This window comes from Frankliniella occidentalis, unplaced genomic scaffold (assembly GCF_000697945.3).
Source record: "Frankliniella occidentalis isolate FOCC.00 unplaced genomic scaffold, Focc_3.1 Scaffold63, whole genome shotgun sequence".
In the NCBI taxonomy this organism is placed as follows: domain Eukaryota; kingdom Metazoa; phylum Arthropoda; class Insecta; order Thysanoptera; family Thripidae; genus Frankliniella; species Frankliniella occidentalis.
The window spans coordinates 1,159,201-1,185,704 of NW_026267193.1; the positions used below are offsets into that span (position 1 = coordinate 1,159,201).

The following is a 26,504-nucleotide window of genomic DNA, read 5'->3' on the forward strand; positions in this document are numbered from 1 at the left end:
CGCCAAACCGTAACGGGTGACTGCGCTACCAATTTCGCGGGAGGCTATGCGCTCGGCAACGGTCGCCAACAACATAGCCCACCGAGGGAAAAAAAACTACGTAATCTAGCGCCTCCAGAGAGTCATAAGCGATCGCTCGTCCGCGGCGGCTCCATCCGGCTCCGGGGCTCCAGCACGGGAGCTGCTGTTGCTGCTGCCGCCGCCGCGCCCTGCAGCCTCCAGTCCATGCTCCAGCCTGCATTACCCGCGGTGTGCGACGGGCTGGGCGCGGCCCGAGCCGAGGCGCGACACCGCCCCGACCACAGCCTCAATTTATTGCCGTTTTATCGGCGTGCAAAACTGTGTGGGCCTCGTAATAACTTGACCGCGACGGGACAACTTTGACACTCGGGTATAGGGTTGGAAACGCGTTGGAAAGTTTCCGGAAAATTTCCAAGAAAAACGGAACATTTCCGGAAAGAATGGAAAATTTTCCAGACTTTAGAAGTTATATTCGGAGAGTTTTCGGAAATTTTCCGGAAAATGTTGGAAATTTCCAACCTTACACTCGGGGTCGGATTAGGTCCATTTTGACTCCAGGAGGGTTGGGCAAAGGGGAGACGAGTTGCTCCAGCCTGGAGCGCGACGGCTATAGAGAGAAGAGCCGGGGGAGGGCAAACAAGTGCAGAAGCATATACATAGGATCCCCCCCACCTGGCCTCAAATAAGCCACAAGGCCCACCGCCAAAAGCTGCCGCCGCCCGCCCGCCCTGCCGAAGATGGAGGTCAAATCCAGCCGTGGCTCTGGTCGGAGCACCGAGCAGCCGGGGCCCCCCCAGCCCCAGCGCTAGCACAGCAGATGGCAACACGGCCTGTCTGCCAGGCGTAGCCGCGACTGGGCCAGGTGTGGTGGGACGGTGGAGGTGGGGACACTATATTACATCCTGATTGACACATTTTATCCAAGCCACCCATAGTGTCATATCTCACTAGACATTCTCTAAACCAAACGCATAGGAAAATTTTTAGGTTGGCTTATAGGCTTTGATATGTGGGTGTGACTAGAAGCTAAGAGTAGAATTATAAATTATATGTAGAAAAAAAAACTGATTCAACTGCAGTGTATAAGTAATAAAAACACTTTTGACAATAATGCACAAATGTTCATTCAATTATAGCAGTCAGAAATTGTTTTGAAGCTCTGCCTATACATGTGCTCTCCAAGGAAGGCAATTGCTAGACTGAAGAACCCAAAACCGAATTTGTCTAAATGCTAGGGCCCCATCAGGGCGCGTACTACACAGCAGCAGAGTCAGCAGGCCTGACCTGGCAGTGGACTTGGATGTTCACCTTGCTTACCACCCTATTAGGAGTGGAGCAGTGTACAGCTAGCGGCGAGAGGGGAAAGAGGGAGGGGGTAGAGAGGAAAAGGAGAAGGTGCAAGTAGAGACTTTACAAACATTACACCCTAGCAAGGAACAACCCACCAATTTGAGCGATCCACACTTCATTTTGTATCGTTCAATGCCCAAGTATGAGAGAGCAGAAGTTGGCCAACTGACTACTTGGGAGGAAACGAATTGACTAACTGAACAAACAGCGCAAAAAAGGTCAGCACAGGAATTGCTGGCCAGACTGGAAATTTACAGTGTAGTATTGCCTAAATAGTCACAAAGCACAAAAACTATTTCATTAAAAAATTTCACGTTCAACCGAACAGTAAAGATTTGTAATAATACACACACAGATTAATATGGGCTACCCATTTTACAAGTCCAGGTCCAAAGAAAAATGTACACAACATAAAGTTAAATATCTTCAAAAACAAAAAACTAAGTTTTTTAGAGAAATGAATATTTTTAAAACAAGACAGAGTCAAAATAATTAACTTTAATTACTCAGTAATAGTAAGCATGACTTGAGTTCTAATAAAGTGGATAGACAAATTAAAAAATATTTAAAAATGACTACTCTTTTTATGTTAAATTAAAATTTAGCTTTGCTAACAGCACATACTGTCAAATCTTCTCTCTCATCCTCATAGAGAACAGATAATGAAGTGATAACTAGAGAAGTTTGGTAGATCTGGGAAACAATGAATAGAGACCATAAAACAGAATGGTGCTCAAATAGATGGAGCAGCATCTCAGGGGAATATAACCTACTTATTCTAGGTTCAAGAGACAAGGTAACAGTTCAGTAAGTGTGATTTTGAATTCAAAATTTGTTAGTGAACGCACTATTAAGGAGATAGAAAGTTGTTGTATTCATAAAAGCTCCGCAATACAGTAATTAGGGTTGTTTCTCAGGGTAAATTGAACGTGGGAACCGAAACACAGCAAGAATGGCCTAAGCAGATAGATGTCCTGGATAACGACGGTCCTTAACCCAACTTAAAACTTAAGTTCATAAACACCAAGACCTTTAAAAGTACCAAGTAGGGGCCAAAAATATTGTTTTCTATTCGAAAATGGGTACGGAACATTGGGTTGTTGGGTCGGCTGCACAAAGCCTAGGCTACTCACCATCGGTCCTTTTGATATCGACACTTGTGCCGCATTTTATGGCGATAAGTCCTTCCTCCATAATGCAGGCAGTGAGTTATATCCTTGTAAACACGGCAGCACAACACAAACAATATTCAACCATTTAAACTTCCAAACAAATCAAAAAATTCGGGGCCAAACCGAATCCGAACCGTGTGGCACAATCACAAAGTTGACAGTTACCTTCTCTCGGCACGGCAAGAGAAGAAAACAGGAAGAATTCAAACTGCGGAGGAAGTCGCGCACTAGCAGCTGTTCGAAGCGCCGGGTGGGGGCAACTGGAGACACGCGGGAAAAAGCGTTCACCGAGATAATCCTCCGCACTTATCAGATTATTGATGAATCTTGCGTTATTGTCACGACAAGTGTCCTATCCTGGACGCCTTCAATATGTCAAAAGGTGCTGTCAACGGGTTAAAAAGACACAACATCGCAAAAGAGCGACTTCCATTGTAAATTTTAAATTGACCCCGGAGAACAGTGAACAACTTTCGGCACTAAATCACAAATAACTTACCCCTTAGAATGAGAATACCACTGTTTCTACAAAAACAACACAAGATTTTCAAAATGAAAACTTTCTCTTTCTTTCAAAATTTTCACTTTCTTTACTTTTAAAATGACATTAAACAAGGTTGTTAGTTGTTTCGTGTTTCCTATGGCGGAAACATTATGGTTTTGCGATCCAGGAGTTACAACACATTGTGTGACATTGAAAAGAAAGAAATTAATGAACATTCATTTCTACAGCCCAGCAACACCTGAATTCGAAAGGGTTTTTATAAAATTGATTATTATTTTCATTTTTATTGTTCAAATGACACTTTCAAACTCAGTTCCTCCTCAGTAGTAGGATGTCGAATTGTGCGAAGGTTGGCTACAGTTTGAAATCGAAATAGGGCAGTAGCGATAGGCGCAGGTTCGAGGTATCGACTCTGTAGCTGAGTGGGGTTGCCATGACGACGACGCCATTTGCCGTGCCGTGGTGTGGCGACGCGTAATGGCGTACCCCCCCGCAATGTTATGAGTGTGATGTGATTGATACGAGTGAATGGGTTGTATTTGTGTTCAAAATGAATCATCTGAAGAGGTCTGTCTATTTTGAGACACTCAGTGGACTCGTGCAAGAACGCTATTTATCGAAATTGGAGGATGTTGGTGGGCTTGATCCTTATGCTTTACTAAGTGGGTTTAGTTCTGCCATTGAGGCAATGCCGCCTATAACGTCTAGTTGCATACAAGACTATTTAGTTTATAAGTGTAGCTTTTACACTTTTGAGAATTTTCTCTCAGAGAAAAGTCTGAGAGCTGGCAACAATTTTGTCGCCAGTGAAAAAGTTTCCAGCCTGGAAAGCCGCTGGATACAAAACAAAAGCAATTATATTCTGAGGTGCCGTGTAAGTATGCTCTGGACAAGTTTTAGTTAATTTTTTCTATTTTGTATCATCTCTTATGAAATGTTTGCTAACAATGCACCTGTTCCATTGCAGGTTGAGCCGTCAATGAGATCCACGGAACCTGCTAGAAGACCGTGGGCTATAGTTAGTAAGTTAGGGATTATTTTAAGTGCACACTGTGATTGCGCGGCTGGACTTGGAGAAGCATGTTCGCATGTTTCTGCCATGCTATTCTGTGTTCGTACATTTCGGAAGTCGCGTATAATCTGTTCTGTAACAGATGAACCCGCTTATTGGCGGCCCCCCTCAGAGCGCATCAAAGCAACTATGTCATGTATTAGACACATTAATTTTACAACGCCTGAGAGGCTTCTGCACAATATGATTCATGGTAAAGAGCATGTGGTACGTGCTCCAACCACGAAGTACCCTGCCCTTTCTGATGATGAGTATGAGAGAATGATACAGGCATGCTTTAAAAGTGCACCAGGTGTGGTTCACACTTTGGTCAATCCGTTTAGTGCACAAATTATTGCTAAAAGACCCAAATCCTTGAAAGATCTGTACCATGAGTCACATGAAGAAAAGAGCCTTGAAGAGTTAAGGGATATTGCAGCAGGTGTCGACCTCAGTCTGTCTCAAGAAGAGATAGACAAAATTGAATTAGAGACAAGGAAGCAAGCGAAGGGTAAGGCATTCTACAAACGTAGAATAGGTAGGGCACCTGCTTCCAAATTTAAAGCTATTTGCAGGACCTCTACTGAGGGTAAGATTTCTATGTCTCTCCTCAAGTCTCTTGTTGATCCATATCATAGCCGCTTCACCACTGAAGCAACGCGGTATGGTTGCATTCATGAGAAGGATGCCCTTGCTGCATACAGACAGCAAATGGTGAAATCTCATCAAAAATTCACCTTAACCAACTGCGGTAGTTTCTGTAATGCAGATTATCCAGAGTTCATAGGAACTCCAGATGCTCTGGTATCTTGTACCTGCTGTGGGAAGGGGTGCTGTGAGGTGAAGTGCCCCATGTGCCTCGAAGAGAGTGATGAGAACGATTTGTCTCAAACATTGGAAAAAGGTTTGGCAAGCTTTCCAGTTGGGGAAGTGCTTGATGAAGTAACTGGCAACCTGGTGTATAAACTGAAGGAGACTCACGCCTATTTTTATCAAGTTCAGTGCCAGTTGTTTCTAACAGGGCGAGCTTACAGTGACTTTGTTGTCTGGACTCCAAAAAACAAACCAATCATCATAAGACTAGAACCAGATATTCAGTTTTGGGAGCGTGAGTCTGCCAAAGCTAAATTCTACATCAGGAACATTGTACTTCCTGAACTTCTTGGAAAGTATTTCACCAGACAAGAAAGGAGGGAGCTTGAAGAGGAGCGACAGAAAGGAGGGAATGGAAAGATCACTGGTGTTGCTAAACGTAAGAAAAATAAGAAAAATATTCCACCTGCCTCCCCCTTACTGTTGCCTCCAAATTCAAGTGTCCCCCAGTACCACACACCAGTCAACATTTCCAATATCATTTCTTCGCCTGCATCAGCAGCATCAGGTGTCAGTAACACAACTTTCACCCTACCGAAGACTCCCTCCAAGCCTATCCCCATTCCTTCACGCCCATGCACACCCATCATCCTACCTAAGACTCCTTCCACTTCAGCATCACCATCTATCATTCGCAGAACTTTTACCCTTCCCAAGACTCCCTCTACTCCTATTCCCATTCCCTCAAGCCCATGTACACCCACCATCCTACCCAAGACTCCGTCCTCTTCCATTTCCATTGTTTCATGCCCATCTACACCCATCATTCGCACAACTTTCATCCCACCCAAGTTTAAGACTCCAAACACCTCAAGTTCAAACACTCCTGCCAAAACTCGCTATGTAATAATCAAGAAGCCATCGAATGGGCAGACACAAACACCAGGACCTGATAGGAAGCCCTTGAGCACTCTAAATTTAGGAAACATTCTAAACAGAGTAAGTGGTATGAATAAATTTTGTCAGTAATATTTGGGTTTTGGGTTTCTTTGTGATATCATGAAATTATGATCTCATCTTTTGCAATTATTTGCACAGTGCTGATACCTATAAGTATTAATGGGTTATTGTTGATCATGTCTTATCTAGCCATGCCAAACAAATATGTTGTTGTGTTATCATTTATTTTATGATCTCATCTTTAGCTTTTAATTGCGCAGTACTCATATATGTATTTATCTTTTAGTTGATTTTGCTCATGTGCCCTGCACAATCGTGCCAAACAAATGTTTTCTTGTGATATCATTTATTTAATGATGATGATCTCTTTTGAAATTATTTGCTCATACTGTAGATGTATATATTTACTGTTGAGTAGTTATTTTTAATCATGTGCCTTGCACAGTTGTGCCAAACAAATGATTTTATGTGATATCGTTTGTCTAATGATCTCCTTTTCTGCAATTATTTGCACGATCAGTTCTGATATCTGTATGCATTTAGTTAGTTTTGATAATGTACTGTGCGTCTTGCCTAGCCATACCAAACAAATGTTTTGTTGTGTTATCATTTATGTAACAATCTTGTCTTGTGCAATTATTTGCACTTACAGTACTGATATCTGTATTTATTTTATTTATTTTGTTGATTTTGTTTAAGTGCCTTGCACAGACATGTCAAAACAGTATTGTTCCTTTGTTTTAGTAAAGTGGATTGTTTTTGTATTGTAAGTTAAAACAACCTTCATTGTGATCTATACGGGATATAGTTCTTTGGAATAAATTTAAAGACATTTATTGAATTTTTTTGATTATTATTTTACTTAGTTGAACTCTTGCCTTTGCAGCAACCTGTTTCACAAACTTTTGGGACCTTACACTTGCCACTTTAGATCCTTAATGTAACTCTAAAGTATCCTCAGTGCCACTCCCAAAATAGAACCTTCATTGCCATTTGTATGACACTTAAATGCCACCTTGGGCTCTTTGACACTTCGGTGACACTTACTTGCCCCTTAATTGCCACTTTGTCTCTTAATTTTTGTTCCAGGGCAATGTAAACTAACTCAGTCAAAAATGCCTTGCATTCTACTTGTTTGTACAGGGTGGCTGCCTACGCCACCTGCAAGTCAGGGAGAAGTCAGGGGAAAAATATTGGACGGGGAAATGGAATGTTGATTGGGAAAACTGGCCAGGAAAAACCCTCCCAAATGTTACCTGGTTTCAGAAATATACACATGCATGTGATCTTCTCCTTAGTCCACAATGCCTGGAGAAAAGTTAGTTAATGCACAACAGACCACGGCTATTTCATCCATACCAACATCAGTTTCCTCATAGTTAAGCAAACGAACTGGTACTCGATTGGACATAATTCTGTACTTTTGGCGGAGCATGCCAATAACTCTCTCTACATGGACGCGCACATTAGCTATTATTCTTGTAGTATCTACGTCATCCGGACTTAACTGAGACAATCCTCTCAAAAATCCTGGCATTACAAGTGTAGCCTTATGCAGGCTAATACTATCTTCAACCAAAAAACCCCTGTCAGCCATAACTGTATCACCTGGAGTCAAGAAACGTAGGAAACCTGAGTCTTCAGTTATAAATTTATCAGAACTTCTCCCACCGTAGCTCTGGGATACAAAGCAGATAAAACCCTGGGGTGTCACAGCAATCAAGTACTTTACTGTCTCATGGCCCTTATAGTTAGACCAGGTTTGAGATTTTGCCATAAGATTAGAAGACTTTTCACAAAATATTTCAAAGCAGTCAACTATAACAGTCACAGAATCCCCAAATGATTCCTTAAAGCAATCTGGCATTGAAGCCTGTAGAAGGGGTCTCTCAGGCCAAAACACATTTCTTTTAAGTCTACAATACATAACTTCAATGCATTTTGTAAAGATGCGCCCTGCAGTATACTTAGACACATTGAAGCGATAACCAAGGTCCGTTAAATACAAATTCAGCTTTAGTTTCATTAATGTCAAAGCAAACTGTTGAAACTTGGTCAGTGTACTCCGAGAAGTGTAAGTAAGATACGGAGCCACAACCTCAAAGATGGCCATCAGAACACCGTAAGTGGGTAAACCTGTGTAATATTGAGTGACGTCATCATCTTTGTACCAGTCCTGATTAATTGAAAGTGCATTAATCTTGCACTGAGCATCATCTAAAAGGTTCTCAGTTTTTTCAATGTCATCCATGGACAGTTCAGTTTGAGTGGCTATTGTTCGATACTTTTTTATGTCAGTTTGTGTTGCACGCCCTTTCAGTTGTGGTTTAGTTTGGGTTGCACGGTCTTTCCAATTTTTCACAGTCTGCGTTCCAATAGAAAGGCCCAACCCAACTTCCACATCTTCTGCATCAAAGAACACTTCATCTTCAGTCTCTGAGTCACCATCAGGGTGAAATAAGTCTTGCGAGGACTCTGAGAAGTTCAGAACAGATGGATGATCCCCTGCCGGAACCTCAATTTTTAATTCATCACATACTTCCATCATCTGTGAATAACTCAGAGAAACTTTATAGTGGGTGACCCAGCCTGGACTTTGTGGACGAGGGTCTGCTTCACATTCATTTCGAGTACTTCCAACTTGTGATTCCTTCACAACTTGAACATGGTTGACCAAGTTCTCCTCTCGGTTGACCAAGATTTCGTCTTGGTTGACCAGGACCTCCTCTCGGTTCACTAAGATTTCCTCTTGGTTGAGCTGTAAAGTCACAGGTACAAAGTGAGATAATTTTAAAGTTGGGGCCCAGTCCGGGTTGTCAACATCAAGGATGGAACTGGGAGAACCTGTAATAAAAAGGTAGAGGATGGTACAGTTAATAATCACAACAGGCGTCGACAAAAAAACGAAAAAGCATTTCATGCATTACTTCCTTGAAGAGGTTAGAAGGAAGGTACCGGCGAATTGAGTATTTACATAGTGCTTCATTCAATACAATCGAATACGCCCGAAAAACATCATAATTACCTGTCACGAAGTGATCCTCACAAATCCATAGTTCCTTTGGTAGTTTTCTTTCAGAAAAAGTACCGAATATTCGTTTCAACCAGAGTAAGCGTCGTCGTGGAAGAAGTGCTTGTTTCTCTCCTGATTTGTACGTTTTACTTTTACTTTCTACTGGTGGCAAACGGAAATATCTCTTGACAATGTTTCCTTCTCTACCGGCTCTCTTAGTTTTGCTTTTGCTGTATTCCAGTTTGCATGCACAGCATGTTTTAGTCATAACTATGTGTCGTTTTCTGACTCAGAAAAAGGCAACAAACGCACAAACGCTTCGACCGCGCGTCCAGTGAGTAGCAGACGACATCGGGCTCTGACGCATGCGCACTAAGGCTCCCACTCAGTGTTCTTCGGAACGTTACGGGCTGGTTTCACCGGCAGTGCTTCGATAGAAAGATAACGGTTCGCTATTGCTACTGCTCTATGACCCCGAACACGGTATGCGAATTTATTTCATCCCATGCAATTTCTTTGTGGGTGAAATTAATAACACAAAAGAACTTGAAAAAATATAAAATGTGCAATCTCGTAAAAAATATACGTATAAAATATCAGAAACCCACAAGGAACATTTCGCCGGCATTTGTTTTTTTCGTCTGCGCTCACAGCCCTCTCGCAGCTACGTGCCCTGAAATAATCGACCCACGAGCAGCGTCCCTCGTTTTCATGTTCACAACAGTACTTGTTTAGTGTTTGTTTTGAATGCAATAGTGAAGTGTGCCGTGGTTCTTCGGCAAGTGAGTGCCTAGTTTTCTAGATCAAGCATGGGTCTGGCGCGAGGCGGCGGACCGCACCGTGGAGGCGGTCGAGGCAGCGGCCGTGGTGTGCACAAGAAAGCTCGTGGCGGAATCCCCATGATGAGGCCCTCTGGCCCCGTGCCCCTGATGGGGCCGCCAGGACACAGGCCGCCCATGGGAGGCCCAAGGATGAGGCCGCCTCCCCCGGGACTTATGCATCAGCCCCCCGGGGTGCGGCCGCCACCCCCAGGCATGAGGCCCCCAAGGCCACCACTCCACGGGCCCCACGGCATGGTTAGGCCGCCACCCCCAGGCTTCCGTCCTCCTCCTGGCCCCCATGGACCTCATGGCCACATGGGTCACCACGGCCACAGAATGGGACCTCCTGGCATGCCCCACCGACCCCCTCACCCTGGCATGATGAGAGGCAGAGGGGGCATGATGAGGCCACCCATGATGCCACCTCGGTTTGGACCCCCAGGACATCCTGGTCCACCAGGTCCACTAGGAATCCCACCCCTGGGCCCACCCATGGGTCCTCCGTTTATGATGAGACTTGCTCGAGGAGGACGAAGGGGAGGCATGGCTGGTAAAGGTGGTAAAAACAGAAAAATGAAAGGCAAAAGTGGAACTAATCGCCCTCAGGCTGAGGTAAGATCTGCAACATTTTCATGATTCTTGAGTTTAAATTCAAATTTAAATTAAGACACATTGTTTCACCAATTGCTCTGACTTTTGTTTTTCAGCTGGAAGCTGCTGAGTTGGTCAAACCATGGGTAACCGATGCCATCAGACCAGAGATCGTCAAGAAGCATAAATTGCATGCTGACGCTCGAGCAAGCAAGGATGTCAAGGACTGGGAGGCATTTAAAGAGCAAAAGAAAAAAGTAGCAGTCATGGTGAATGAAGCTAAATTGGAATACATTGGGAGCCATCCAGAGGAGGTGAGTCAACCCACACTGGCTAGTTCCACAAAAGTTGCACAAGTTGAGAAAATTGAACAAGTCGACAATGCTATTAAAGATGAGCAAGTTCAAATTCTTCAACAAATTGAGAGTGTTTCACAAATTGATAGCGCCTTTCAGGGAGAAAACGCCCCTCAGGCTGAAAGCGCCCCTCAGGCCGAAAACGCACCTCAGGCTGAAAATGCCCTTCAGGCTGAAAGCGCCCCTCAGGCTGAATGCAGCCCTCAGGCTGAAAGTACTCCTCAAAATGAAAGTGTCCCGCCCACAGCAAGCATATTACAAGTTGGGGATGTTCCACTAACTGAGGATGTTCTGCCTGTTGAAAACATGGAAACAGATGAAAATGTGGAAAACGTTGAACAGCCATAGTATTTTAAGTGAGAGCTTTTCTCACATGTTTCTTTTGAGCTAATAAATAATATTTGTGTTTTCATCATTGGCTTACTTCTATTACCAATTGCATAAAATGTATTTGGTGTATAAAATTAAGAGCTACAGACATCTCCTTTATTTAATATTTACATGTATTTGGAGTTTATTCTAGCAATAAAGAGATTCTCTAGATTGAATTAATTTCAAATGAACTCAGAGTTAGTCCGTTTGTTTCAGTTTGGTCATGGGAGCATTTGTAGTTTTGTTCATCTATTTTTATCACATTTGTAAAGCTTTTTTCCTGCACTGTTTGGTGTAGGAGGAAAATCTGCCACCAGAAGCAGTTCTAAAGCACATGTCATGTAACTTTGACATCTCATCCCAATCTCCCATACTTCTTTTGGTTTTAATCAAATCTGTTTTTAACTCAGCTCCTTGTTAATGTTTGCTTGAAGCTCAATCCAGCCATGTATCTCTACTATAATTTTATTGTTGATCTGCTTTTTGTTGTGCTGGAGAATTATTTCTCTTCCTATTTCATTTGGGAGTGTGTGTCTGTAATTGCTTTTGTCTTCAAAATTTGACAAAGCTCATAGATCCTATGGTTGTAAATCAGTTTAATTTGCATATAGTTTAATATTGTTTGGAACTCACTGGTTCTTGACACTCATTTTTTCTCAATTTGGATTTGGAATTCGATTGTTTCATTTTAAGTCTCAAAGGTAATACTTAAATTGTTTTTGTCTGTAGAGAATTCAAAAGCCATTTTTTTTTTTTTTTCAAAATAACCCAGTGTTTAGTAGTGACCTGATTAGATGTGTCAAAGTACCATATTTACATGCACGTAAGCAGAACCCTTTACAATTAGCTCTTCTCGCAGTGCCAAAATCCGCCCTGTGGCTATTATGCATTTACCTGTTGTAGGGGGGCCAAAAATGTTGGGTGTGGCTTATAAGCAGAAGTGCCTTATATGCGTGTAAATATGGCAAGAAGCCTGACAGTCTTTCCCTTCAGATGTCATTGTAGTTTTGTAGTAGATATTTTGTGTGCATAGCAAGATTAGACAGTGAATATATAATTATTAAAGTGATAATAACAATTACTAGAGTGTGCCATGGCCATACATCTGCAGATTATAATCATGCAAAGTTGTTATCTGTATGCAGAAATATGTTCTGCATTTTCAGGCAGTAAATTCCAACTGTCCGTCAGATTGTGTGGATTTATTTTCTCCTCAGAATGATATTTGAGAATGTCATTGAATTACTATTGTGTACGATTTGCTTAAACAAGGCTTACAGTTGGGGTTCAGGGTTATAGTCAGTTGAAGACTGCTCTGCCTCGCCAAATTCTATTCTTGAATATTGAAGTATTCATTGTATGTACATAGTTTGTTTTTTTTCTTTCCTTTTTTGAACTTTCTGAGAGGAATTTTCTCACATTTGTTTAAGTCCAAGTTTGCTGTGTTTTATTGGTCTGGTTGCCTGTGATGTAACACTTTCTTTGGGTTAAAATTACTTAAAGAACCTTAGTTCAGCTATGCATAATACTTAAATTGTGTTATCAGTTGGTTCTTAGAAACTTGTCAGGCTGTAGGAATTTCACCTTTCTTACGATCTTATTTTTACAAATGGCTTTTGAAGCAAGTGTACGCCCTCCTACCAGTGCTGCATGCTTTATTTCATCTCCTTGGTGCTATGCTTAGACTTCCTTTAATATTTTGCACACAGTTCTTAACATTTAATGAATACCCACTAAATCTCTGTGGGGCTTGTCAGGCTGCTTTCTGTCATCTTGTGGTCAGTGTCACTTTGAATGGCCGTGCTTCCCCATGCTTTATTTGTTCAGAATCAACATGTTTCATCACTACATAAAACTCACTGATTACACTCCTGTATCTTGGCCATGCTCTGCAAATACACTCAAAAATACATTAATTATCAACTTAAAACCATTTGTTGACTGACAAATGAGATCAGCTTTTTCAACTTTGATCATGGCTCCACCATTTAAGAGCATACATATGAGTAGTTCCATATTACGTATCAATCATCTCTTGTGAGATAATTTAGGTGAGCACTATGAAATGGTATCACTATTTTAACATCTCTAAAAAAATCATTATTGTGTTTTAAATTTTAAAATGCTCTAAAGAAAATGTTCTACATATCTATCACAGTTTTCCTTAAATGTCAATTAATTTTGAATATTGCCAAGATCTATCACATGGTCATTTGGGTTTACATTTCCATTCAACATGTCTCCTCAATAGTTGAAGGTTATATGATGCTTCAGCTGTACATTTCCATTTGCCATCAAGGCGGTATGTGTGCTTAGGCATACTCAGGTTCCCTCTCTTCTTTGCCCTCTATTCTCAGTTTGTTCTTTTTTCCCTTTTATTTTTGTTAGCACATGATTTATTGCAACCCCTTATTCTATCAGTTAATGGTGCATTTCAGTTTTATTAGGTACATAGCAATAAAATTAGTTTTCTCATTGTGTTTGTGGACAGTGTCAAAATTTTCAAGTCACATTGTCATGAGACCTTATCAACCAATTTTTATTTGTTCAGAAATGATTTCATGTTGCGAAACAGAAAAGCTTCTTCACACCCCCTCTTTCAACTGTGAAATACCGTTTAGAAATAAATTATCTAAAGTCCCTTTTCTTTATAGCCTCTTGGCATGTTGATAAAATCTTGGCTCAGGTGGCTGAGAAGAAATTGTGAGAATCTGTCTCGGATTTAGCTCTAGTATTTATTGTAACTGAAATTAAATCAAATTCCTTATCAGAAAGTTGACTTCATAACAAGTATTTTATGAGTGTACCTAAAGTTAAATGTGTCCCTAGCTGTATATCTCATTTTCTATTGAGATGGTCTTCATCAACTTTATTTTGTGATCATGTTCCTTTTTTTAATTGGTGATATTGACTATTTTACTATTATTTTTATTACATTACTTCTGGAAATGCACATATAGCATTATCTTAAAATTTTGATGAAATGTTCTTTTAGAATGATTCACTTTTATAAGAATCTATTCACAACTGGTGTTTACTCAACACTCGCTACATTGTGTGTGTTTTATGTGCCCAATTTTGGTGCTATACCCCAACACCATACGTACCAGTGTTGTTGTCTTCTTCTGAAAAGACATTTATGTTTCATTGCAAGGGAACTGTTGCCTATGATTCCCTTCATGATTTGTCATCTTGTCTGAGTAACATTTTAGTGTCTTGCTTCTTTACTTCTAGTTGCATCATTAATTTAACGTATTGTTTGACCTTGTACTTTAGTTGGTTATTGTATCAGTGTAATAAGTAGTACATATCTTGTGTTGGCTCCACCCACCAAGATACCACCTAATTTTATTGAACTGACGTTTCTTTCAAAGGAACTATTTGAAATTTTTGCACCAAGTCTAGAGATTATTCTCTTTCTCTTTCTCTCTCTCCCTCTTTTTACTTGTTGTCCTTATGTATTTTGTCTTTGAAGCCCATTGTTGTGAGGACCTTTTCATCATGAATGAACTGTAGTTGTATAATTATGACCTGAATAAGTACAATTTTTAACATAAAATGCAATGAACAATTCAATTTTTATGACCATAGTTTATCACTTATTGGCAACTACCTATATGTGAAACTTTTACCCTTTCATTTTGTCTCTGTGAGACAATTTTCTGATTTTCTTTATATCTTTTTTAATTTATTGCAAATGGCAAGTGAGAAACCTTGCTGTTTTGTATGAATGTAACATGCAGCCAAATAAAGTTAAATTAAAAACGACCTGCCAAGTAATGTTCCAAATATAATGCCCTCTTCAAAAAGATACAAGCAGTGCTTGTACCCTCAAACAACCTGTGGAGAATGCACCCGGAGACTTATATCCACCTGAGCTCTGAGCAGTTCTATGTACATGACCTTCACTATGGTTTTAGCTTGAAGCATCGTTAATTTGTGTCCTAGTAACTGATAAATATCTCTCCGTTTAAGTGTTTAAGTGATTTATCAATGATTCACCAGAATCACTTTTGCTATGTATAGAGGACACCTTTTATTACAGTAACTTCTACTGTTATTAAAAACAAAACAATTCATTTAATATTTCTTTTACTATCTACACACAAAGGCCAATAACTTGATTTAAAATGGAAATCACTCTTACTTCGCAACTTCTTTTCATGTGGTGTCATATTGACATCTCTGTAAAGGCAGGCATTATTTTTCAGGCACATTCCTGACTAATCCTTTGTTACATTTGTTCTGATATCAGATCAACTGAAAAATATCTGAATCTTATTTTACTCCTCCCACTGTTTTGAGCTTCTGCCGGGCATTCCTATTCTGCACACCAAATGCTTAGTTCAAAATCATGTTACTTCATACTTTCTCAAAACTTAATTCAGATGATTATTGCTGTTCCCCTATCATTACAAGATAAACATGGTGCTGAAAGAAAGTTGTGTCAATTCAAAAACTGGTCCCATGTTCTCATGAGGGCAAAATTACCACACCTATCTGATCTAAACAACTCCATATAATCTGATTCAATACACTCAGCTGCATGGTTGGACACACATCAGTCAGTTAAACTGAGAAATTACAATTGCTTCATCGTGGGGTTCATTGGTTGCCTATCACTGAATTCCTTACATTTTTTGTAATATTCACCGTTTGGATTCTGGGTGCCACTACAGCTGTTGCCTGGAACTGCAGGTTTGTTACCAATATTGTGTGCTCGTCTAGTTCAATATTGAATCTCTAATTTAAACATTAAAACATACTTTTAAAAAATAAAACAAATACAAAAGAATGGTGATTTTTGTGAGATGCCCATAAGAATTTACTTTTTATGACAAGGGCATGATTCCTTCAATGGTTTTTGATGTGTGTCCTCTGTAGCTGTTGTAGTCTTATCTTTGTTCTGGTTTAAAAGTTAATGTGACCTCTATTGGTTTTTTAGGTCATTGATGAAGCTGATCATGATGATATTCATGAGGAAGAGGAGGAGGAGGAGGAGGAGGAGGAAGATGACGACTGTGAGGATGGGAATAACTGGCAACATGGGGCAGAGGAAAGTTATAATCCAGCCCATGTAGATGGAGTGGATGAACAAAATGCAAGTGAAATTTCTTATGATGCTCAGTGGAACTGGTGTCAAGACCCCTATGTCAGTTACTACACCTCTACAGCAACAACTGAGGTAACCCAAGAGACTGATGCAAGTTCTTCAACTATGTCAGCCAATACATCTGCTGATCAAAATCAAGAAACAAACAACCAGTATGATTATTATGGATATTATAATTATGCTTCGCAATACCATGGTTCTAATGCTTCAACTGATGGATCGCATCAATATCAGGCTCAAGAAACAAACGGCCAGAGTGATTATTATGGATATTATAGTCCTTCTACACAAAATCACGGTTCTATTGGGCTAACAGAATCTCAACAGTATCAGCCTCAGGAGACAGGCAGCCAGTATAGTAATAATGGGTACTATAATTCAGCCACACAAAGTTATGGTTCTCCGGGAAAGGATCTGGGATACAGCCAGGGATATAACCAATGGTACAACCAGGAGTATGAGCAAGTATATGCATCATACCAGCAGTATTCTGTGCCCTACCAGCAGCATCAAAATGAGTATTCCATCGCTGTCCATCCATCTCCTAATTCTTATACCCATTCACCCTCCAAACCATATAATCAGAAAAATAGGCACAGTGGAAATTTCAACAAGAGGATTGATGTACCTTTTTCCTTGTTTTACTGTGAGTCCTGTGATAGATCATTTCCAAATGATGCTAAGCTTCAAGAGCATTTGTCTGAACATAGAACATGTGGTATTGATGGCTGCAAATTTACTGCTCATACAAAAGTTGTAGATAATCATGTTCGGATGCAACATGATACAGGCTTGTATCGTAGGATGATCAGTAATGATGATACAGAGAAATGGAGAGCAGAACGAAAGAAGTAAGTGTGATTAAAAATGGATTTTTCTGCTCAGGATTCTACCTTCAGACACTTTTTATTAATTTATTTTGTAACTTTACAGAAAGTATCCCTCTCAGGCAAATATTGAAGTCAGACAATTGCAACAGCAGGAAATGATCAAGCGTGGAGAACGTTTAGGCTTTGATCAAAACCGTTCTGGGAATTCTCGAGGTTTGTTAGAGCATTTTTTCTTTTCTTGAACATTTTGTTGTTGTTGTTGCTTTCCAATAGAAAACAATTGAAATGGAATCAAAATGTTGTAGGACGCGGTGGTCCTGCTGGGAGTAGTGGACGAGGAAGAGGTAGACCCAATCCTACTTCTAATGTACCAAATCCGAATTTGAGTGAAGTGAAGGTAGAAAAATTGTCAGCTTCTGAGTGGAGACCACAATTTCCTATTCCAGTTGTTCAGGACATTGAGATTGTAAACCGAGGAAAACTAGTCAAGTTTCCAGGAACTGGTGTGTTGGTCAATCTTTTGATAATTACTTTTTGTCATTTTCTATGTCTGTTTTACCCTCTCATTTCCTCTTGCTCTAGGAAATTTTAAATCTGATCAGGATAAGATTGAGGAAGCAATGGCGGCTTCTGGGGCGCTCAATACCCTCTGTGGATATGGAGCTGGATCCTCGGAGGATGAAGCTAATGACCATAACAATTTAGTTCCTGATAAAAATTCTGCTGAAGTTAATGGTAAAATTAGGTGTTGCTTAACTCCAAATGATTAATAAATCAAACTGACATATGTTACTTAAACATCACTTACATGTTTTTGCAGGAACTCCTTGTGTGGATACATCTCAAATCAAAGAAAGTTTTGATGTTCAAGTAAATGAAACCTCTATTAGTTCCCAACATGATTCAATGCATCAGAGTGAAAATGGGTCAGAGAGTGATGGCAGTGCTCCAGAAGAAATGCCAATTTCCAAACCGACCTGTTCCAATGACATTGGAAGTCTTGAGCAACCAGATAAACCTGAAGTCACAAGGAAAAGAAAAAGGCATCATGCCAAACATGGTGAGCCAAAGAAGGCTAAAAATGACACATCAGTTCAACCCCTTATGTCGGAGACAGATAAAAAGTTATGTGATGAAAATAGTCTCCCACAGTCTGGAAACAAGTCAAGGCCACCTTTTGGACGGAGAGGAAAAGGGAAGGATTCTTTCCAAAATAGCAGGCATAATTTTAAGAGGCCTCCAACTCTTTTGGAGAAGGTAAGGAAATAACGTCATTTATCTGTTTGTTTTTCTGTCATTTTACAAAACAAATTTTAATCTGGAGGGGTTTTTGCTTTCTAGCTTCTTGCACCAGACATCCAACAAGAAAGAAATATTATTCTTCAATGTATTCGTTATGTTGTAGAGCAAAATTTTTTTAAAGGTGCTGAGAATTCTTTCGGGATAAAAGCACCAGTTGCTAATTAAAAATATGTTACCATTAGATTTTCACTTTACATTTAACTCATAAGTTCATTCTGTGATCATTTTCAAGAAATGTTATTTTTCTGTTTGAGTTCATATTCATGCCCTGATTTGTGGGCTAAGATATATATTTTTTTTTCTTTTGTAGCAAAATTTTTGCTGTATGTTTCTAATGTACGAAGTCAAGTTTATATTTTTATATAGAGCCGAGCTCTTTCTCTGATTGTTGATAATTTCTGTTTGACAATATTACTAAATGCAAAATTAGATATCAGTTTTATTTATTTAAAGGTATACCACATCCTTACACACCTATAATCATCGCCATTAGCCACATTAGAACTTAACAAATTGCTTCATGGATGTGAAAATACAGCATACAGTTAACTTACTACCCCGTGGTTTCTGTTGAAATAAGGAACTAGATATTAATTTGTTTTCAACAAGAGTAAATTCCAGCAAACTTAGTAATGAAGTGATTGCATTTTTAAAAAATCACTCATAACTAAAATCATTTACGGTGACTATGTTATCATCTTCATCGATATGATCATGGCATTAAACAATTGAAAGTTGCACAAATTTGCAGGTAATAATGATTTCATTAAGCAGGATTTGATGGGGATGATCCATCTTCATTTTTACTCTCTAATGAGAAAGGTGGAATTCTGCAGTCAAAGGTGTAACCATCTTCTCGCTCCATTCTAAATGTGCCCCTAAAAATAAACAAATTTTGTTAACAATCTAAGATTAGCTAGATGTCTTGCAGCATTGATATAGTTTGTCTTACCACATATGTCCACTTGGAGCTTGTAAACTGACATGGCTACTATACTGAAACGCAGGTAATGCTTTGGACAAAACTGGCTCTTGTCCTACAACTCCTCGTCCACGAACAGTTTCTAATGTTCCTGATAAACTAAATATCCGCCAATGGCGTTCTCGAAGTTGTACTGTCAGTTCACCTAGATTTTCTAAACGTATGCAATACCGCCACTGCAAAAGCAACATTAATAAGTTATAAAGCCTTTAAAACACTAAAGTGAGAGAGATGAAGGATATCTTACTTACCCAAAATACTGATGTAGTTTGTGACTCACGAAAACCCATATAAAATGGTATAACAGTTACTCTAACATTTTCAGTTGTCTCCTTGTGCACATCTGACAGCTCTAGCCATGGATGATTTTTCTTTTGCCAGGCCCTCAGGGTCTCTTGGGCTCCAAATGGTGGATCTTAAAGAAAGAATAAAGAGTTTGCCTTTAAATCTTTTCTACAAAGTTGACTTCAAACAAACACATACTTGTAGGAGTTTGTAAATTATCTTCGAGTACAACCTACCTCTTTCAGGATAATAGTCAAGGAATTTATCAAATAGTTCATGCTGTAGGGGCTGTTTTTCAGTTGTTGTATAGGGCAGAATGTCCTCATGGGCAACATAATCTAACCCAGGAATAGCATATAAACTCCTGCTTGATTCTTGAGTTCCCAAGAAAGTCACAGCTTCTGTCTGAGCTCGCTGTGCAAATTGAGACAAATATGTAAACTATGAACATGTGTCTTCCCACTTTTATTATGATGACATTTATGACATTTATCCTACATTATTTTCACACAGTGCAAGAAAGGTAATAATTGTACTTACAATGAAGGGACAGTCTCTTGAATCAATAAGAACCTGATAAAATGTATGGGTTCTCCCTTTCACTTCTTTACCTACATGATTTGAAGTATTCCCATCATCAGTGCTGGGAGTGGAAAGAACAGCTTTTTATAAGCTCAGTTGGTCATTCGTAATTAAATGACTGTTAAATAAATATGAAAATTCAAATACCTGTCTTTTTTAGTAGGCACATCACGATCATATACTCTGGCAAGCCATGGAAATAAAATCACACCTCTGTATCCAAAGACACGGTGCAGAAATAATTGCCCAGTGTCATATTCACCCTTTACCTTTGGTGTGTCAAGTCGCCCAACTTCGGCAAGTCTGGAAAGTTTTAGAAGATCTGTTTAAGATCCTATGCACTATTGGGTTAGCCGTACAGTTGTGAACTAATATCAATTTAGGTTGATAAATTTAACAACTAATGCTAGCGGGATGTTTCGTTCATAAAAACATTGGGATTATGAATGACTGAACAAATAGTTATTTAAGAAGTACAATTAATTGTTGCTGGCAGTAACAATGAACAATGAGAGAGTATAACCTAGCAGTGCCACAATATGAATTCATCAGAACAGATATAAGGTATCCCTCCTCTAAATTTTATTTTTGAAACAGACATTATCTTACCTCACATTCTGATACGATTGTATGGTAGAATATCGATAAGAGATCTGCAGGAAATTCCTATGAAATAGTTTGGTAACGCGGAACAGCCTCATCGTATTTCCTTGTTGTGCTCCAAGGCGAAGCAGAAGCCAGAAGTCCAGCCCACAGCCCACACAAGAAACACAAACAATCGCAGGCGCAGGCCGGCAGCAGACGAAGGAGGGCAGGTCAGGTCACAAATAAAATCAATATGTGAACCAAAGAATACCTAAAGCCTGCAGTGACATTTATTACGTTAAATTTGTAAGTAATTGCTGAAACCTTTGGCTTTCTCAAGACGCTCTCTTACTTCAGTCAGCTGTTTGTTTGTAAAGCCGTGTACGGTAGAGAGAGAGTGAGAGAGCTGTCATCCGACAGCTGATCAATAGCCAACCCCGGAACAACCCGGAAAGTCCCGGCTGGAGTTCAGCAAATATTGTTGTAGCTAAAGATTTTATATCTTTCATTTGAGTTCCTAAAACGATCATATATGTTTTCTCTTTTTATCTCTTGTGATTTGAACTGTAAATGCAACTCAATGAGAAAAGATTAATTATGACCTATAACCTCAAATCGTTCATTTAGTTATTTGGTTTAAGTAAAATATTAATCTCAAGGCACGTAAAGTGGCCGATACGTTCCATTACTATTAATAAACCAAAAGTATCTGTTTAAAACCTTATTTTTGTTGTTTTTTTAAATCTTGACAGGTCATAACTCAAATACATCACCATGGGGGAAACTGTCGAGCTTAATAACTTAGTCCATTCTGATGAAGAAGACGATGAAGAAGATGACGACCAAGACATTGGAATGATGGGCAGGTGTGGAGGTGATGATGGAGATATGATGTTGTACATGCGATTAAATACTAACAGGAATAGCAGAGGAAGTCTTTCAAATGGAAATATTGCTGTTCGTCATTTTTCACCCACTGGTCCAAGCTGCTTAAAATTCTGGAGGCTCTCCTCCTTTGGACAGTGTCCGTACCTTGGATTGGTTCTTGCAACATTATCATCTTTGTTTTTTTCTCTGTGCTCTGTCATTGTCAAAGGCTTGGTAGGTGTCTTTCTTTCATTTGTATATTATGAGATGAAGAAGTCAAACATCAGTGTGAAAATGTTCTCTTTTCATATTTTACAGGTTCATGTTCATCCCATGGAACTAGCTGCTTGTCGGTTTGTAGGTGTCCTTCTTCCGACAATTCCTATTGTAATATGGAGGGGCGACCATGTTTATCCGAAGGGGAGGAGGATCATGCTACTGTTAAGATCATTTGTTGGAACAACAGGGCTGATGTTAAGTTTTTATGCCTTTCGACTAATGCCCCTTGCTGATGCCTCAGTAAGTTAAACACTGTTCCACTTTAAATCACCGTCGTCTTCTAATTATTATGTTTTTACTTAATAGTTTTTTTTTCTATTGCAGGTGATAGTTTTCAGTGTACCTGTTTTTGTTGCAATCTTTGCTCGCGTTTTTCTGAAGGAGCCATGTGGGCTATGGAATGTCATCTGTGTAGCATTAACTCTTATTGGAGTAGTCTTGATAACTCGTCCCCCTATGCTTTTTGGAAACAGTGTTCCTGCATTGTCAGCTGAAAACAGTGAATCTGAGGCAACTAATGTTTGGGGAGCAGTAGCTGCCTTTAGTGCAACATTGTTTGGTGCTAATGCATATGTCCTTCTTCGTGCTTTGAAAGGACTTCATTTTTCAGTCATAATGACCAACTTTGGAACGTTTGCACTTTTCCAAACTCTTTTTACAACATGGGGACTTGGCCAACTGTGCTGGCCTGCATGTGGAACTGATCGACTTCTTGTTGTTGCTTTAGCTCTGTTCAGTTTTGGAGGTCAAATTTTACTTACTTTATCTCTACAGCTTGAACAAGCTGGCCCTGTAGCTATTGCTAGGTCAGCTGACATTGTATTTGCATTTATTTGGCAAGTCCTATTTTTCCAAGAAGTTCCAAATCGGTATTCCATTGCAGGTGCTGTACTTGTAACCAGTTCTGTCCTTTTAACAGGTGTGCGAAAGTGGTTAGTTGCATTACCAAACCATTCTCGGGTCAAAAAATCCCTCGGGTTTCTGGCAACATAATGCAAATATGTGCTCAATATGCCTCTGGATTGATGCACACTAGTTGTAACATACAATTTCACTGACTCATAAAGTGTTTTAACTTTAAAATGAACCAAGAGCTGTCTAGTTGTTTTGACTACGTTTTCTTTTTTAATTTTAATCACCAGGCTTGTCATGGTTATGTGATACTTCACCTTTGCTGCACATTAAGATAGTTTAATTTAATTCCAAAGATCTCCTCTATTTGATTGAGCCTATTCAAGAAATTCAAGGTGATCTTAAACCCTAGTCTTTTTGTGGTTTTGCTGTTCATTTAAAAGCCTAGCTTTAATTTATCTATCTATGTATTTATATTTGCATGTGTGTTTGTGCATTTCTCTGCTTTTTGAAAATTGTTTTTATACAGTGACGCAACTGTTTTTTTATGAGTGACTGACTGTGATTTCTTTTTACCAAGTTGCTCTAAGTCTTGAGGTACACTAGAATTTGAAACCTATTTCCACTCATGAATGTATGTTTCTGTGTATCTCAAATACCTACATTGCTAAAATTTTCTATTATTATTAATATTGCTCTTTCAATCATTCGCTTGGTTTCTTATTATTTCAACCCAGTCAAGATTATGTATTGACCATGTTAAATTTTAAGTTTAACAAGAATAGCTCTGTTGTTATAAGAAACACATTTTTATGAAAATGGTCTAGTCCAAATAAATAATATTTTAGAGACCTCTTATCTTAGCTAACAGTAACTCATAATGATCAGCACCAACCTATATAAGTATTTTTATCAGTATTCTATCTATGAGACACTGTTCACTTGTTGACTTTACATTGACCACTGTGCAGCCATACTAAGGCCTGAAAATCAGTCTCAGTCAACAGTTTCCAAAATGACTTGTGTTGTTTCTCTATAACTGTAACAAGAGTGGTGTTTGTACCAATATTTTGGCACTACCTTTTTTTCATAATTCTGTAAAATTGAGAAAATGGCTTTATTGTGTGATATGTGACCCAAGATCTGGTGTAAAGGAATAGACTTTAAGTTGACAGGGGGTATAGTTTATCAACTCAATATTTGTAAATAAACATAACCAAAAGTTAAGATGCCATGCAGTACAGAGTGATGTACGGATATCGGAAATTTTGTAATGAAACGTTACGGCATGCAGGCTTGCGGGTGGGTTCGACTATCTCCACCAACCGTCGGGGCCTTAGCGGCCGCGAGGATGGAGGTGGCATTAGGCAACCCATCGACACACGTGCGTATGGTTCAGTATTACGACTACGACTAGAAAATGTTCCGGGGTCTGCTGTTGCCCAGCAGACCCAGTGTACTCTTATTGTACTTATGGTTCATAACTATTTTCAATAATCTCAAAGACTTGATTAATGACTCATGTTCTTCATTTCATTTATATTCGATTCCATGATTCCATAAAATTTTCCTTAGCCTTCTGTGATCTCTTCACACTATTATCTGTATTACATGTTATTGCCAGTAGGATAAACATTTTCATAAATGTACATACATTGGTCTGGAATTCATTGCCACCTAGATTAAAAATAACAACCGTGTATTGTGATATTATGACAGCAAATAGATTATTTAAAATGCACGCTCTCTTCTCTTATTTATGCAATGCCAGAGAATGGCGTTCTGCCCTCCTTTCGCAAACACTAGATGTACGCAGCGACACAAGCAAACGTCCCCTGTCGGGGCGCGCGGCATAGCATGACAGCGGCGGTCTCGGACGTCATGGATAATTCAAAAGGGAATGACAAACGCCGTTCTTGGAGAGGCGAAGGGCCTAAGTCGACCCGGCTCAGAGGCCGTGGTGGTGTGAGTGGGGGACCGCGCTCCGCCCGTCCACACGCAAAAGACACGCGCGCGCGGGGGCCAGGCCGAGAAGGGCCATAACAGCACCTCTCGCCTGTAAAGCATTCGTGCAAGTAGACCCTCGAAATGTGACAAGTTTGTAACTTTATAGAAAGCCGTATATCAACCGCCCCCCTCCCACAAAAACAGCATATGTAGAGCATTGTAATGGAGCGCCAAAAACTATACTCATATCGTGTCTCACTCGTCACTCGTATGATGGATGTCCACCGCCCCCCTATCCTCAGGCCATGGAAACTGTTGCGCAGAAGAGCCTGCCTCGAGCGAGCGCCGGTGCAGGCCTCACCAATATTTCATCAAGGAGGCGACGAAAAATACAACTGATCATCAACCTCGCCCTCGTTCTGGAGGCCTAGCCAGCCAGGTCAGGTCGGGCCGAAGTGGACAGGCGAGAGGGGGGGCCCCGGGTCACAGGGTCTCGTCCCGGTTCTCGCTTTTCTTGTCCTTGGGGGCGGCGCGCGGGGCGAGGTGGGGCCGCGGGTCTTCGATTGTCTTTCATGCATAATCCCGTTCGCCCCTGTGCGGCGGCGGGGCCGGCGGCCCGCAGAGGCGGCACGGCGATGAGGGCGTGTGCGGGGGCGTGGGGGCCCGGCCGGCGGGGAGGCTTGGGTACTCCGACACGTGCTCCGGCGCACTATACCTTCCCTCTGGCCCGAACCAAATTGCCCCATCCCTACACCAAGACACGGGCTTGTGTTTTATACATGGGCCGCGTGGCCCCAGGTGGCACCGGCGCCACAGGGCGGGGGGCGGGGCGGGGCGCGATGCACGTGCGAGCCGGGCGGCCCGCGCCGCGCCCAGCCGCGACAGCGCCCAGCCTCCTCACTCAAGATACGCATCAATAAGTCGACCATAAAGGCAGCACCACCACCACCACCAGCAGCAGGCCGCCCGCCGCGGACCACCCTACAAGGAGCCAATTGCGTCCAATCTGCCGACAATCTCGTACTTACGCAAAAGATCGGGGGGTATATGCGCGAGCAGGCCCCGCGGAAGAGAGGACGGCGGGAAGCGGGAAGGAGTGCGGGTCTCTGTATACAGACTCCGACTGTTAAGCTGTAAGCCCCTGACAACACCTTCGCACAGACGAACAAGCCTTAAAACGTTTACACCCACCCCAAGGCGGACCCAAAATGAGAGCAAAATTCGCCCACGTTAAGCGTGCCATCTCAGAATTGCATCCTCAATCAAAATAACGATGACTTGAGCAGCAAGCCTTATCAAGACAGCTTATGACGTGGACTTACGGACGTGAGCACCTCTCAGCACACAGATATGGGTATACTCGGGTATACTGATTTGTAACAACGCAATAAAGTCGTTTGGAAGGCAAAAAAAATGACACATAGTTCGCAAGTCATTCATGTTTGACTCGTGCAGAAGCTCAAACCGGCAAAACAATGCAAAATCGGTATCAGCATTGTGATTACTTGAGCCTCATCTTTGGATCAAGGCAATGTTGAACTTAAGTAAAAGTAAATTTCCGCACTTTGGCACTGGGTGACAAAGTGTAAGTAGGCCTTTTCTGTGTGCGTCACGTTATGAATTAAAAGGTGGCTTTAGAGAAAACTCGCCACTTTGCGTCTTGCCGTCCTTCTCCTCAGGACAAACAGCTCCGTAAGCCGCGCGCTCCCCGCCTCGCTGATAAGGCCCTTGCACGAGGAAACGCCGCGGCACTTGAACTCTTGCATAAGGCCGCGCGCCCCGCGCTGCCGCAGCCGCCGCCGGTACAGCTCGCCACGATCCGCCAACAACTGCCCTCCCCCGTGCCTCACCACCG

At 40.8% G+C, this 26,504-nt stretch overlaps 6 protein-coding genes across 7 annotated transcripts in view; 3 read left to right on the top strand and 3 right to left on the bottom strand.

Moving 5' to 3' along the window:
* LOC113209546 (kinesin-like protein KIF2A) overlaps positions 1–2,734 on the bottom strand; it is a 36,219-nt gene extending 33,485 nt beyond the window's left edge. The window contains exon 1 of the mRNA XM_026427110.2: positions 2,505–2,734. Within this exon, the coding sequence (XP_026282895.1) occupies positions 2,505–2,565 (61 nt within the window). The 5' untranslated portion in view covers positions 2,566–2,734. The remainder of the gene's footprint in view (positions 1–2,504) is intronic.
* Positions 2,735–3,422: 688 nt separating this feature from the next.
* On the top strand, positions 3,423–6,713 carry LOC127749537 (uncharacterized). The gene is made up of 2 exons (XM_052268088.1): positions 3,423–3,922; positions 4,016–6,713. The coding sequence occupies exons 1-2, from the start codon at positions 3,599–3,601 to the stop codon at positions 5,939–5,941; spliced, it is 2,250 nt and encodes a 749-aa protein (XP_052124048.1). The 5' UTR covers positions 3,423–3,598; the 3' UTR covers positions 5,942–6,713.
* Positions 6,705–9,326, bottom strand: LOC113209550 (uncharacterized). The gene is made up of 2 exons (XM_026427120.2): positions 8,898–9,326; positions 6,705–8,716 (listed from the first exon to the last, which is right to left on the bottom strand). The coding sequence occupies exons 1-2, from the start codon at positions 9,151–9,153 to the stop codon at positions 7,167–7,169; spliced, it is 1,806 nt and encodes a 601-aa protein (XP_026282905.1). The 5' UTR covers positions 9,154–9,326; the 3' UTR covers positions 6,705–7,166.
* A 23-nt stretch (positions 9,327–9,349) lies between these two features.
* On the top strand, positions 9,350–18,701 carry LOC113209549 (uncharacterized). The gene is made up of 8 exons (XM_026427119.2): positions 9,350–10,318; positions 10,414–10,611; positions 15,971–16,989; positions 17,072–17,181; positions 17,274–17,471; positions 17,551–17,703; positions 17,789–18,225; positions 18,310–18,701. The coding sequence occupies exons 1-8, from the start codon at positions 9,695–9,697 to the stop codon at positions 18,433–18,435; spliced, it is 2,865 nt and encodes a 954-aa protein (XP_026282904.1). The 5' UTR covers positions 9,350–9,694; the 3' UTR covers positions 18,436–18,701.
* On the bottom strand, positions 18,697–20,872 carry LOC113209553 (polymerase delta-interacting protein 2). Its single transcript, XM_026427124.2, has 7 exons — positions 20,729–20,872; positions 20,267–20,422; positions 20,078–20,180; positions 19,774–19,951; positions 19,504–19,667; positions 19,223–19,428; positions 18,697–19,148 (listed from the first exon to the last, which is right to left on the bottom strand). The coding sequence occupies exons 1-7, from the start codon at positions 20,818–20,820 to the stop codon at positions 19,037–19,039; spliced, it is 1,011 nt and encodes a 336-aa protein (XP_026282909.1). The 5' UTR covers positions 20,821–20,872; the 3' UTR covers positions 18,697–19,036.
* Positions 20,865–24,443, top strand: LOC113209551 (solute carrier family 35 member G1). 2 transcript variants are annotated; one of them, XM_026427121.2, is made up of 4 exons: positions 20,865–21,010; positions 21,457–21,805; positions 21,890–22,090; positions 22,175–24,443. In XM_026427121.2, exons 2-4 carry the CDS (start codon positions 21,479–21,481, stop codon positions 22,841–22,843), a joined length of 1,197 nt encoding a protein of 398 aa, XP_026282906.1. In that variant the 5' UTR covers positions 20,865–21,010; positions 21,457–21,478; the 3' UTR covers positions 22,844–24,443. The 2 variants fall into 2 exon arrangements, with proteins under 2 accessions (XP_026282906.1, XP_026282907.1); XM_026427122.2 differs by lacking the exon at positions 20,865–21,010 and adding an exon at positions 21,074–21,363.
* The last annotated feature ends 2,061 nt before the right edge of the window (positions 24,444–26,504 follow it).